Source organism: Perognathus longimembris, chromosome 2, assembly GCF_023159225.1.
Source record: "Perognathus longimembris pacificus isolate PPM17 chromosome 2, ASM2315922v1, whole genome shotgun sequence".
NCBI lineage: Eukaryota > Metazoa > Chordata > Mammalia > Rodentia > Heteromyidae > Perognathus > Perognathus longimembris.
The window spans coordinates 100,778,203-100,792,801 of record NC_063162.1 but is presented as its reverse complement, the minus strand read 5'-3'; the positions used below and the strand labels follow the sequence as shown (position 1 = coordinate 100,792,801).

The window sequence follows — 14,599 nt, the reverse complement described above, 5'->3', positions numbered from 1 at the left end:
TTTAGAGAGAGAGAGAGAGACAGACAGACAGACAGACAGACAGACAGACAGACACTACATAGAGAAGAAAATCTCTGTACTTCAAAAATGAACAGAAAAGGGCTCGGAATATGGCCTAGTGGCAAGAGTGCTTGCCTCCTACACATGAAGCTCTCGGTTCGATTCCCAAGCACCACATGTATGGAAAACGGCCAGAAGGGGCGCTGTGGCTCAGGTGGCAGAGTGCTAGCATGGAGCGGGAAGAAGCCAGGGACAGTGCTCAGGCCCTGAGTCCAAGGCCCAGGACTGGCCAAAAAAAAAAAAAAAAAAAAGGAACAGAAAATATACAGGCTCACAAATTTAAAATGGAGGGGCTGGGAATGTAGTTTAGTACTAGAGTGCTTTCCTGGCATGCACAAAGCCCTGGGTTCAATTCCTCAGAACCACATAAACAGAAAAGGCTGGAAGTGGAGCTGTGACTCAAGTGGCAGAGTGCTAGCCTTGAGCAAAAAGAAGCCAGGGACAGTACTCAGGTCCTGAATTCAAGCCCCAGAACTGGCAAAAAAAAAATTTTAATGGACCTTCAGAAATCTATTTTGAGAATCCACCAGGATCATACACAAATAAACATGGTTAGTAGTTATAAACGTAAGTATGTACATGGTCAGTGAATCCTTCCAGATTACAAAAGTAATGAGAATGCCCTAGAAGATTCAAAATAATTTCAACCTTCCTCTTAGTTATCGCCCTCAGGTCTGGGGCTGTGGCTGAGGGGGAGAGCACTTGCCTAGCATGCGTGGGGGCCCCCATCTCTAGCAAATTACTCCAACCAGTCACTAACAGTGAGATTTGTGGTGTATTTCCTTACACATTTTATCTTTTTGATGAGTTTTCGTCTACATAACCAAGACATTACATACTGTATGTGTATATAAATTGAACAACATTTCCTATCAGTACCATTTTCAAGAGCAGTCAAGTTGCTTTGATGATTGCAAGCCCCCAAATTTACCTATTTTCCCACTAGTGCTTCTCAATCTTCCACTATGAACAGAAAAAAGAAAAATGCAGAGTCTTCTGAAGAGCACATCTTGGTCCAGAAGTGGGGTAACTGGGGGAGGGAGGGCCTATACATTTCTACCAGCCATTGAGACATGCCTATATACTTGGAAGAACATGAACAATCTTCATTTCTATTAGTTAGCAAACAGGTGTTTCTATCTCAGTATGTTCTTATAAATTCCATTTAAAAAGTAATGGTTGTGGGGGGCTGGGGATATAGCCTAGTGGCAAGAGTGCCTGCCTCGGATACATGAGGCTCTAGGTTCGATTCCACAGCACCACATATACAGAAAACGGCCAGAAGCGGCGCTGTGGCTCAAGTGGCAGAGTGCTAGCCTTGAGCGGGAAGAAGCCAGGGACAGTGCTCAGGCCCTGAGTCCAAGGCCCAGGACTGGCCAAAAAAAAAAGAAAAAAAAAAAAAGTAATGGTTGTGAATTTGTCTGTAAAAATGGTATTTTGCTGTGGTTTTTATAATCCTGAGTGAAAATCTTGTCAATGTAGTTATCAGTAATTCTTTTTTTTTGTGCTGGTCCTAGGGCTTGAGCTGAGGGCCTGGGAGCTGACCCCTGAACTTCTTCGTGTTCAAGGCTAGTGCCCTACCACTTGAGCCACAGTGCCACTTCTGGCTTTTTCTGAGCAGTTTATTGGAGATAACAATCTCACAGACTTCTTACAGGGGCTAGCTTTAAACCATGATCCTCAGGCCTCAGGCCTCTTGAGTTAGCTAGGACTACAGGCCTGAGCCACTGACTCAGTAATTCCTATTTTGTGAATTTTCTTATGGCTGTTAATATCAATCCCTGTGATGTTGGAAAAACATTCTCTATTAAAGGTGTCACATTCCATGACCATTCATGCCCCCATGATTAGGATTTACCTACCAGGCACTGGTCACAGCGCTGTCCCATCACCAGGCGCTTACAATAGCAGTAGCCAGTCTCAGAATCACAAGGATTCCCACCAGGAATTGTTCCCAGAGGGTTGCAAGCACAAGCTTTATTAAAGACAAAATGAAGCAAAGGAACACAAACCAAAGTGAGTTCCATGAAATGGTTTGGCTTTAGAAGCACAAAATGAAACCAAATTCTACATGGAGAATTCAATTCCAAATGTGGAACCAAACAAACAGACTTACATTTACACCCAAATGGATCTTCGGCACTTAAATCATAGAAGCCTTCTTTGCAAACATCACAACGTTCTCCTTCCACATACAACTTACACCGACACTGGCCAGCAATGAGCCCAGATGAAAAGTCAGTGTAACCGTCACAAATGCCTTCATTCTGAGAGCCAGCTGGGTCACACGAACATTCTAAGGAAGAAAAATGACCAGTTAAATGCACCAGGAAACATGCCATCTTTATATTATAAAAATGCATGTGCCTTCCACCCTCCAAATCTCACAAAAATGAATCACAACAAGGCTCAACTAGCAAGTGAATTTCCCAGTACCCTAGCAGCATCTAACAATGGTCATCTGTTGCTGCAAGGTTAAGTTCTGAGGAGGAGGTTGGCTAGATTAGTCCATGTGAAAGTCAGCAAGAAGTGAGCACCACATACACATCTCCCAACCTACTTTCACAGAGATTAGGGTCTCGGATGTCCCTCTCCGGGTGCTGGTAGTAGAATGGCTTGCACTGCTCACAGTTGCGTCCCATGGTGTTATGCTGACAGTCATCACACACGCCCCCACTGACGTTCCCCGTGGCCAGGAAAACCGCCATGTCAAAGTGGCACGAGCTGGAATGTTCATTGCAGTTGCACTCTGCATGACAAGACCAATTTCAATCTACTTACCAATGGAGGAGGAGGTTCTTAAGGAAGCAAGCAATGAGCAAACTAGGGACTAAGTTCAGGCAAAAGAGCATCAGCGAACACATTGACTGATGCCATTGGTTTAAGTCCAATATAGAATTAGAAACTTTTAAAGTGTGAACTCCGTAACAATTACCTGTGAAAGAGAATGAGCTACTAAGAAGGGAAAACTCGGGCTGGGGATATGGCCTAGTGGCAAGAGTACTTGCTTCGTATACATGAAGCCCTGGGTTCAATTCCCCAGCACCACATGTATAGAAAACGGCCAGAAATGGCGCTGTGGCTCAAGTGGCAGAGTGCTAGCCTTGAGCAAAAAGAAGCCAGGGACAGTGCTCAGGCCCTGAGTCCAAGGCCCAGTACTGGCCAAAAAAAAAAAAAATGTAGTATCAGTAGGTGTTTAGATATGAGGGTCTCGAAGATAGACACTGGATCATAAAAGCTCTCATCTCATCAGTGGATTGATCCACTGACAGATTCGTAACTTGGTAGCATGTTTGGGAGGTAGTAGAAACTAGGAGGTAGGACCAAGTTGGATGAAGCAGGCCACTGGAGTGTGACTTTGAAAGGTGTACCTTGTTGCTCTCTAACCCTTTCTCTCTATCTCTTCTCACTGTCACTGTGTGAGCAGCTTTCTTCCAATATGACCTGCCATGATGTATCTGCCTTGCCACAGGCTTAAAAGCAACGGAACCAAGTGATCATGGACTGAAACCTACGAAATCACCAGTCAAAAAAAACTTTGGGTGGATTTGCTCAGATATTTCACCCCAGTGACAAAAGTGACTAATACTACTTCATTGAGGGTGAGACTCATAGAAGTATTTTCCATTATTCCACAGGACTGTGTAGGTGTCGCATTCGAGGGAAGCTTGTTTAAGCATGAAGAGCATGACACAAAGGATGGATTCCTCTTCTCCTGCTCTCCTCACCATGCTAGCGCAGGCTCTTTGGGAGCACTAAGATCTGTTTCATAGCCATCCAATGAGCCTTCTCAGGAAGGCCCTGTAGCCTTTACAGTAGAGTCATGTTTGTCCAACCTAGCTTTAATCACCTTGCCCTCATACTAGGGAATGAAAACCAATTCTTCCTGTCTGTTCACAACTGGGCTTACTTCAGCCTTGACTTCCCCCTTCCCCATGACCCTGCCACAGGCTGTCCTGCAGAGGGACTCACCTTGTTCCCTGGGGCATCTTCAATGTCTACCCTCCTCCTTCCTTCTACCTGGGTCACCTTAAGCACCCATTTAGGCCAGCTGGTTCCATCTGCTAACAAAGCCTTTCCCACTCCAGCTCTCACTGGGTTCTGAACTTCTACAACAGTCTGACCAGAGGCAAAGGCAGGTGTGCTCCTTGAGCAAAGTGTATGAGAATCGTTGTGAGCCAGGAGGGAGAACAGGTGATACACACTACTGTACTTCTCTGCCCAGAATAACACCGGAAGACAGAGATGTCACTGTGCCAGAGGCCACACCTGGTTAGATGTGGAAACAAAGCCAAAAACTCTACTGTACATCCATTAGACCTTATTGACACACAGTGTGGGATTTCCCTTTCATTTTCCCTAGTATCAGCTTATCTTAAAAACAGGCACAATGTCAAAGAAGTTTCCAGTCTTCCTGGGTCAGTGCCACCCATGCAGGGGTTGCCCAATAACTATTAATGTCTGTTAATTTAATTAGATGTATATCATTTGTTTCTTAAGGGTCTAGGGATCGAGGTGGGAAAAGGAGAGTGACTCTCTCCCCTCCATAAATAGCACCCTACTAAAGCACCACTAGTCAAGAAATGGATACCGGGGTCCTAATGGATTCCAAATGTCCCCTGACCGAAGACTTACTTTTACAGGCATTGCTGTTTCGGCCTTCAGCAGGTCTCCAGGGTAAATCGTGGTAGAAATCCATGCACTGTTCACAGTTCAAGCCCTTAGTGTTATGCCTGCACATGCAGTGTCCGTGTACCTTGAGAGTTACAAAAGCAGAAAGAACAAAGAAGAGATTCATGAATGGAACGGCAAGTCCAATCCCTTTCATCTACTCATCTATAGCTCACCAGTGAGGAGCTCTTTGTTTTCATCTGCTCCCTCCCTCAGCAAGTTCTATCCACATTAGTGATGGCTACAACCTCCACTTTCTAGATAGATCCTATCACATAATGAATACTCAATAAGCATTTTATTGGGAAGCCATGAGAAAACCCCAAATGAACAAGTGTAGCTACTAAAAAATACAAAAAAAATTAGTAATGATAGAAGGGTTAATACTGATCAAGATGAATTATACACATACATGGGCACCTTAAACTGAAACTGTACTGTACAACTATTTGAAATTTAAAAAAAAATTTTTAAGGGGGAAAAACTAGTTACTTAGGAATTTTTTAAAAAATTCATCATAATAGAGATCTATGAAGTTGTGATGCAGTGTACAAGTGTACAACTCATGGCAGGGAGAGGGAAAGGGGGAGGCGGAGGAAAAATGAGGGAGGAGGTAACAAGTTGGATAAGAAATGTACCCACTGCTTACATATGAAACTGTAAGCCCTCTACACTTCACTTTGACAATAAAGAAAAAAATAACAATAAAAAAATAAAGTTGTGATGCAGAATCAAATGCATGCATACACCTGGAAACCAACACATATGAATCTAAGTCTTACCAGTAGGCTAGATAACCATCTCTTTTCGAAGTTGTTTATTTACTTATTATTTTTTTACCTTAGGTGCAGTTATTTTACTTTTCTGATTACTAGGGACTGAAACAAGGACCTCACACATGCCAGGCAAAGGCTCTACCATTGAGTTATATCCCTAGCCTGGAAGAAATTTTTCAACTCAAATAAAACCTTAAAACCAACCACTTAATTTTTTTGCCTTCAAGTGAGAAAATACAAAAACCTCAGAGAAAGATACAAATTAATTTGCTTTTCAATAGACCCAATATGCACTATTTCAACCGTTTCCCTGAAAGACATGCTTAGAGCAAATGATGCTATATACATCTATCTCTCCAACTCACATGCCCATAGACATGTCACCTTAATTAAGTTTACAAGAATGGAACTCAGGAGGGAACAACAGATCCCTCCTCTCTTACACCAGTCTTGACAGAAGTGCAGCTAGTTCAAGATTACAATCCTCTCCTTGGTTGTATATAAACTGAAAAGTAGTTCCAAAGCTCACACTGCAGACTATGGCCTCTGAATAAGCAGGGCAACAAACAGAGAAACATGATTCAATTATACAGATCGATGTACTGCCAAGTGAATACCAGAATTCTTGGAAAGATGGAGAAAATGAGATTAGAGACATATCCCTCCTTTTGAACTCTAAGAAATATCTCCATTGAACCTTGAAAAAAAAAAAAGAAATATCTCCATTGTTCCTGCAAGAAACCTCTAACTACTGGAGAGGCAGGAGCTTTAGAAGGGCTGAGTGGCAGCAAAAGAGCAAGGTGCCCAAGGAGGTTCAGAAGCCAGTGGAAGGAGTCCTGGGACAGGGCTCCTCATTCAGGGCTTTTTATTTTATTTTATTTTATTTTGGGTCAGTCGTGGGGCTTGAACTCAGGGCCTAGGCACTGTCCCTGAGCTTTTATTTGCTCAAGGCTAGTGCACTACTACTTTAAACCACAGCTTCACTTCTGGTTTTCTGATGCTTCCTTGGAGATAAGTTTCATGGACTTTCTTCTTTCTTACTCCAGCTGGCTCCAAACCTGGATCCTCAGATATCAGCCTCTGAACAGCTAGGGTTACAGGTGTGAGCCACCAGAGCTTGGCCACTCAGGGACATTTTAGCAAATTACTTATTCCTTGGTCTCCTTGCAAGAGGAGGATCTTTTCCTGCACTAATCTCCTCTCTGGCTTGAAAATCATAAATCTATAACAAACAACTGAAAACCACATAATTAAAGTTAGGACAGAATAACCTAATGTTTTCTAGACATCTGGCAAATCACTTACATCCCATATTTTAGAATATATATATAATTTTATATGTGAAAATGGAAGCAGGTATTTTGAGGAAATGGTTCAGGTGTGGAGAGATAATAGAGAATGATGGAAGGGGTGACACTGATCAAGATGCATTAGACTCATAAACTGACATTTTCAACTGAAGCCCCTTGCACAACGAAAGATAATTTTAAAATGTAGTTTTTCAAACACAGAATACTAGTAATAAGGGAATAAAATTAGTAGGAAAAGACAGAGAGGGGGGGAAATCCTCCATTTGGTTTCTAAATGATATCACAAGGTTCTGGGTTAAAATTTCCAGTTTCTTTGCATGAGAATTAATTTTCTATTTCCAGTCTAAAGACGGAATACCTGTGGTTTTTTAATCTTCACTAACAAAAAGGCAGACTCAATTGATATTTAGACAACTTCTTAATCCTTAATGACTAAAATATCTACGTTGGCAATAGCCTACAGCAAGTAACTAAAAAAAAAAAATCTATGAAATGAGCAATCTGTACATTCTCATTGTCTAAGAGACTCTTCAAAGAGAACTGTAGCAATTAACCACCAATAAGGTGCAAGGGCTAAATGTAAGTCTGGAAAGCCAAGCCGGGGGGGGGGGGCGGGGAGGGGGAGAGGAGAGGTGAAAAGCTTCAACTTGCTCTAAGAATCACCCACGTCTGGGAGAAAGCCATAAGGAAAGTTGGCTCACCATTCCTTCCACCTCTTCATCGAATCCATGCACAGGGGCACACTCACTGGCATGGCCATAGCAGAAGCAGTTTCCTCGAACCACCATGTCATACACAGCATAATAATACTTCTCTCTGATTTCCATTCTGGAATCCAAAAGGTTATCTCCCAAAGTATGCAGCTTCACAAACTTGATCCTCAAGTTGGTGATTTTTAACAGATCTATGGATGCCAACAAAGGAAAAGTCATGGCTGGGAATGTGGCTTAGTGTACAGTGCTAGACTAGCATGCATGAAGCCCTGGGTTCAATCCCTCAGTACCACATAAACAGGTTGGAAGTGGTGTTGTGGCTCAAGTGGTAGAGTGGTAGCCTTGAGCAAAAAGAAGCCAGGGGACAGTGATCAGGTCCTGAATTCAAGCCCCCGGACTGGCAAAAAATAAAAAAGAGAGAGAGAGAAGAAAAGTCTAATCAAACAGGCAAGAATTATTCTGTAGTTATATATCATCTCTCTTCAGGAGAAAGACTGGATAAAGGGAGATAACTTTAGTAAACTTTATTCCTCTTGGATAGTCATCTGATGACAGGTGGAAAGCCTGACATAGTTTGACAGTTACTGGAAGCCTTAATGTGATAAGAGCACTCATTCCACGATGGATCTCTGCAGGCCAACATGTATGTCAAGAAGTGTGAAAGTGGAGAAACTCTAAGAATGCAGCTGCCTGACTGCCAGAACCCACCGGCATCCTCTAATCTAAAGTACTGCAATGCCATCTGGCTCTCACGGCAATTAGTGTCAGTGTCAATGTCAGAAATTCCATTCAGGTAGGGAAAGATTTATCAAAATACCCTCATTCTCATCGCTACTATAACAGGAGCAGATTTTGTGTTTTATTTCTGGGGGAGAAAATGCTGTTTGAAACTTCCCACCACTTAAATGAAATCTAAGTTACTGAAGTAGATTGAACACTACTAACTACAATCTAGGGGACTGAGGGCTGGAGGAAGGGGGGGGGTGGTGGTGGTGGTGGTGGTGGTGGTGGTGGTGGTGGTGGTGGTGGTGGTGGTGTGTGTGTGTGTGTGTGTGTGTGTTTTCTCCCATGCTTGGGCTCTCGCTTGGCTTTTCTGCTCAGGCTGGTACTTTACCACTTGAGCTCATGGCTCCACTTCAGGCTTTTTGCTGCTTAATTAAAAATAAGAATCCCACAGACCTTTCTGGAATTCAACCACAACCTTCAGATAACAGCCTCCTCAGATATCAGCTAGGATTACAGGTGACTAAATCTTACCAAGTTTTTTTGTTTTGTTTCAGTATTAGGGATTGAACTGAGAGCTTCCTGCTTGCTGACAGGGGTCTGCCACTTACACTATGCTCTAACCCCTGGACCACATCTTTAAGCAACATTTCAGCCTACCACTGATTTTTGTTCTAGGTTTACAAAATAATTTCATGTTTATCAATATGGTGCCATAAGGATAAGAGGTTTAGTATTAGGATGTCAGGGCAAATTATTTTTTTTCCCAACATGAAAGTGACTTCTTTGTCAATTTCTCTTATCTTTCATCTTTCATTCTACGTTTGTACACATAGATTATTCCAGATGTTGGACTATCAACTACCTTCTGTACTTACTGGGTGAACCAAGAGCGCATCAATCTGCAATACCAGTGTTTTCACTAACTGTTCTTGCTGAAGTGGCTCTCCAGGAGACCTGGCAGGCCCACCTGCCCTCTCACTATGCCTGCAGCCTGAAATTGCTTGTAAAGTTTACTCTCATTTGTGCATACTTACAGTTAATAATCAAGACAAATGTACCCAGTACAATAGCTACTTTCAAAACCCAAATACAAACTTTAAATCTGTATAATATAGGCATTACTTACAATAAAGATCACAGAAAGTCTGGGAGTGGAAGGGTTTGAAAGTGTATGCATTAAATAGGCTCTTTGTAAAATAAAAAATATAATCCTTCTGAACCGAATCATAGTTATCAGTGCCAACATGTGCAAAACACTCTGGCAAAGTGAGCACAAGCACCCATTAAATAGAGGCCAAAGACACATGTGAAGGGCAGCCAAAGTATTCAGGAACCCTTGAACTGATCTTTGTGGGAGACCTTAGAAGAGCAAGCAGGCTCTCATGAGCTCCTACCACACACAGCAACAACCAGGCATCACTCACAGTTCTCCAGGAAAACTGCATTGAAGTAAGCCTCAGGGGAGACAGGGACAACTAAGGAAACATTGTTCCCTTGATTACAAAGTACATGAAAATAAAGACTGGCTAATGTGGATACTTCTGCTCATGGCACTCAACAAGAAAGGCAAGAAAATTAAAATTACAAAAGCAACACCAAGCTGGGCACTGGTGGCTCACACTTGTAAATCCTAGTTTCGCAGCAGACTGAGATCTGAGGATCACGGTTCAAAGCCAGCCCAGGCAGGAAAGCCCACAAGAGTATTATCTCTGGGGCTGGGAATATGGCCTAGTGGCAAGAGTGCTTGCCTCGTATACATGAGGTCCTGGGTTTGATTCCTCAGCACCACATATACAGAAAATGGTCAGAAGTGGCGCTGTGGCTCAAGTGGCAGAGTGCTAGCCTTGAGCAAAAAAGAAGCCAGGGACAGTGCTCAGGCCCTGAGTTCACGGCCTAGGACTGGCCAAAAAAAAAAAAAAAAAAAGAGTATTATCTCTGATAAACTACCAAGAAAGCTTGGGCATAGAACTGTAACTCAAGTGGTAGAGCGCTAGCCTAGAACAAAAGCTCAGGGACAGTACACCTAGGCCCTAAATTCAAGCCCCAGAACCAACACAAAAGAAAAAGGCAGCAACACCTTCCCCAAAGTCCCACATCCCACCTACAAGAGGAAGATGAATCCTTTAGGGATTCAGGCAGGAGCTGTTTGTCTTGGGCCCCTGGGAATATTTTGACAACCAGATTTTGAAACAGGGAGGGATGGCCTCATGATTCACTCAGATATTGCAACAGTGCTGGACATGCCATTAAACATTCGTTTTACCATAGAATGAATGAGCAAATTATCAACCAGAGACTAGTGTCTAGGCCACATGTAAAATTAATTTAAGAAGGGAAGCAGCACTTTGCTGGCAATATTCCCTGGACCTCTTGTCCTCTATTCTTCCATCCTCTAAGCTTGGAAGTTCCATGGTTAAAAATAGGTCCAAACACAGCTGGGGAAAATCAGCAAGAATCAGCCCTGCCTCTGCTCTACTGATGGAACCTTCACAGCAAGGCAAGCTTGCCTTTCCCAACATCCAGGACCAGCTCCATCCTATTCCCAAGCTGGAGCTGACAGCAACAATATCAACACCAGCAAGCAAGCTTCAATTTACTTCTACATTGGCCATTTGGGTTGGCCATTTGTGTGTAACAACTCATTATTGTTTTCTTTTTTGCCAGTCCTGGGGCTTGAACTCAGGGCCTGAGCACTGTCCCTGGCTTCTTTTTGCTCAAGGCTAGCACTCTACCACTTGAGCCACAACGCCACTTCTGGCTTTTTCTATATATGTGGTGCTGAGGAATCGAAACCAGGGCTTCATGTATACGAGGCAAGCACTTTACCACTAGGCAATATTCCCAGCCCTAAAACAACTCATTTTCTCACACAACAACCCTAAGGTTAATATTATCTCCATTTAAAAAGGAAAAAAAACACCTCAGGGGGGGACAGGGGGAGGGGGGAGGGGGGTATGAGGGACAAGGTAACAAACAGTACAAGAAATGTATCCAATGCCTAACGTGTGAAACTGTAACCTCTCTGTACATCAGTTTTATAATAAAAACTTAAAAAAAAAAAAAAGAGCTCCTGCCTCTGCTCCAGACTTAAAAAAAGTTTTAAGTAAATTATTTGTCCCAGGTCACATAGCTGCAATATGATAGAACTGGGATTAAATCCAGGTCTGTCTCGAAAGCCCATTAGTTTAATTACTGCACATTCTGCTTCCCAAGAAGATGAAAATGTAATCCTATAATGGCATATTTGGTGAACACTGGGAAGAGCTTTGAACAGCAAATCATAACACGTGCCTTCAAGTTCTGCCTGCCGCCGAATAGCCACAACACTTCATGCATGGAATCTAACTCTCTGAGCCTCAGTTTTCTATTAAACAAAAATACACTCTTGGCCATATACTGAGCCTGGCTGACATTTCTCAATTCCCCTCAGTATTCTTTCTTTCCATATCCCTTTAATAAATGTCCTTTGCCAAGATGGGTTTTTTTGTTTGTTTTGTTGTGGGTTCTGGGGAGTTGAACCAAGGTTTCATGTTCTTTCTTGCCTTATTTTGTTCAAGGTTGGAGTGCTCTACTACTTAAGCCACACCTCCATTTTTAGCTTTTTGCTGGTTTAGATAAAAGTCTCATGGATTTTTCTGCCCAGACTGGCTTTGAACCATGAACAATGATCCTTAGATATCAGGTTCCTGAGTAGTTAAGATTACAGTCATTTAAGCCACCAGCACCTGGGCTTGCCAAGTTCTTCAGCAGAAGCCATGGCCACTAAGCCAGAGATACTACCCTGTGTCTTGTAAAATAGTTACCTAACTGGCTAGAAGATGTGAACTATGGCTGGTAGGTTTCTTGACATGAAATTTGCTTGCTCTTCACAGACTAGAATGAGGACATGTTGAGGGTGATTTAACTTTACCACGTGGAAAAACTGAAGAAGAGGGGTGGCCTTATAGCCAGGATGATCATATTTAGCAAGTAAAACTAACCTATAATTAGTTACATTTACATTGTAGCTAAACCATCCTTTTTCAGTAAAAGCATAATCCAGTTGTTACATGGAATATTGTTACACTAACCACAAACAATGCATGAGACAAACACCTTGACTGGTCAAAAGTACTGTATAGTATACCGTTACATTTTTCTTTAAAAATGTATTAATTATCTGCAACTCAAATTTAACTAGATACCATCTTGTATTTAATCTGGTGAGCTTAACTGTGGCAGCTGAGTTACCTTTTATTTTATGAAAAACCCTCTGGATAATGTAGTATAAGAGGAAGTTACTTTCTACTTTATCTGAGCAATTGTATTCCTGGAGACACTTTTGTTACAATAGTGTAATCTGCATTCTAATGTACTGAGCAACAAAGTAAATAAGATAGCATAATCAACATAATTGCTTGAGGACTCTTGACAGATTGATTACTGGGAAGGCTGACTATGGTAATTTCAAAAGCTTCTGGCAGGGTCCTGAAGAGGAAGAAAATGTAGGTGGATTTAGTACTGAATACCTAGACTCTGGGTGGTATGCTCCAAGGGAATACTTATTTTGTGAGTGCTCTTTCCCATCTATGCTTTTATTTGGAAACATGCTTACTCTGTATCCTTGGGCTATAAGGATCTTCTATTTTGAAAGCAGGATCCAAAGCACGAAATATCACCTAAAAATAGATATAAGAGGAATTGGTATTTTAGCTATGATCAAAAAGTATAGACTAACAACTAGAATATAAAACCAAGAAGCCAACAGACCTCTCCTTCTGTTGAGGGCTCTATGTCAGAGTATCTGGAGTCACAGATGATGTCATCCACTTTCTTCATGGGCCCGGTGGAAATGCCTGGGAAGGAGCTCTCACAGTCATAGGCGAAGTATCTGTACACACCCCAGGTCTTCCCAAAGTCAGATGATCGCTCTATCAGCATAGCAGCTGGACGGAATGTCTGCAAGCGGGGGAACAAGAGACTTGATTGCTAATTTGTCTTTTTCAAAATTGCAGATGAAATTGTCACTTCCTGTGTGCCACAAGCCCTGCCTGCACACAGTGTTTCACACTATGGCTGGATTTCAGACACTGCAAGCTGTTCATGGAGCCCATTCTTGCAGGTAAAGTGTCTGGTCTCTAAATTTTGTACTTTTCCCACCCTGGTAGATTACTGAGCTATTTCTCTTTAGAAGCTGATTATAAATGGGCCTTAAGAGGAAATTCTGGTATGGTTAGCCACCATGCCTACAATACGACTGAGTTTGAGGTATTCACTCCTTCACTTCCTCATTTAGTCATTCAATAGATGTCTGACTGTCACATAGTACCAGTGACCTACCTACAATCCAAACACTGCACACAGCCCAGTGAGATACAGACACAGATGTAAAAAATGTACAGGACAACATCTTAAACCATACTAAATAATACAGAGTGATATCTGAGAAAATAAGAGGAAATTAAGAAGCTGGAGGAGCCAGCCACTCTAGCAGTAGATATGAACGCAAAAGAAGAGGCACATGTAGGCTTTCTTCTCTGAGAAAAGGATGCAAAGCCAAGAAGGTAAAAGATTCACATTTTGACAAATGTTCAAGTTACTTTTTCACCCATCCAGGAATAGAAGAAAATGTTACTTTATTAAACAGGACAGAGCATTAAACTAAGGACTTTAAAGTAAGAGGGAGAAACTCCAGTGTTTAACATATGTCAGGCAGGCATGTGCTTTCCCACAAGGCCAAGCTCCTAGCTGGCAAGATGTTGGAGGGTTAGGGAAGGACACACCTCATCTCATGTCTCTGTGTCAAAAGGAACAGAGAGGAAAAGCCCAGAAATCCAGTCCTTGTAGTGCTTCCTTCTCCTTCCCTTCTGGAAACTTCTAAATCCCAAAGGGCCAATGCCAAATCATCTAATTTCCTGTAGAGTTAAGAAGTGGTTGGAAACCAGAACAACATACTTCACCTATAGGACAGAAGCTTGTCCTGCTCTCTGCTTAGTCATCAACCTCCTTGGGCCTCATGTTACTGCACAGTTGCTTCTGAACGCTTAACAATCAAAACTCTGAAAACAGCTAGCTATATACAAAAACACACTGAAAGAATGAGTTTCGCTAGTCTACAAAAAACCAATGCACTTATTCAGCCATCAACATGACAAGCTTGGGTGAAAAATGAGCATGTTCCTTCATCTTCATTGCCTGCCTTTCCCCTTCCTGTCTTCACTACTGCTTATAGTACCACCAATCTCCATGGTTATGGACTCCTAAAAAGGATTACGTTATCAACTACACACCACCAGAGTGGCATGCAGCAGCATACAGTGGTTTTCGAATAATGCTACGATAGAGGCCTTGGTTTTCTTCTTGA

At 42.3% G+C, this 14,599-nt stretch overlaps 1 protein-coding gene across 4 annotated transcripts in view; it reads right to left on the bottom strand.

Moving 5' to 3' along the window:
* The window catches only part of Lamb1 (laminin subunit beta 1), a 74,570-nt gene that overhangs the window by 50,884 nt on the left and 9,087 nt on the right, over positions 1-14,599 (bottom strand). For all 4 annotated transcript variants that reach the window (XM_048339792.1, XM_048339794.1, XM_048339791.1 and 1 more), the window contains exons 6-12: positions 13,006-13,194; positions 12,851-12,914; positions 7,519-7,721; positions 4,696-4,816; positions 2,621-2,809; positions 2,177-2,356; positions 1,923-2,035 (exon numbers count right to left, since the gene is read on the bottom strand). In XM_048339792.1, the coding sequence (XP_048195749.1) occupies positions 1,923-2,035; positions 2,177-2,356; positions 2,621-2,809; positions 4,696-4,816; positions 7,519-7,721; positions 12,851-12,914; positions 13,006-13,194 (1,059 nt within the window). The remainder of the gene's footprint in view (positions 1-1,922; positions 2,036-2,176; positions 2,357-2,620; positions 2,810-4,695; positions 4,817-7,518; positions 7,722-12,850; positions 12,915-13,005; positions 13,195-14,599) is intronic.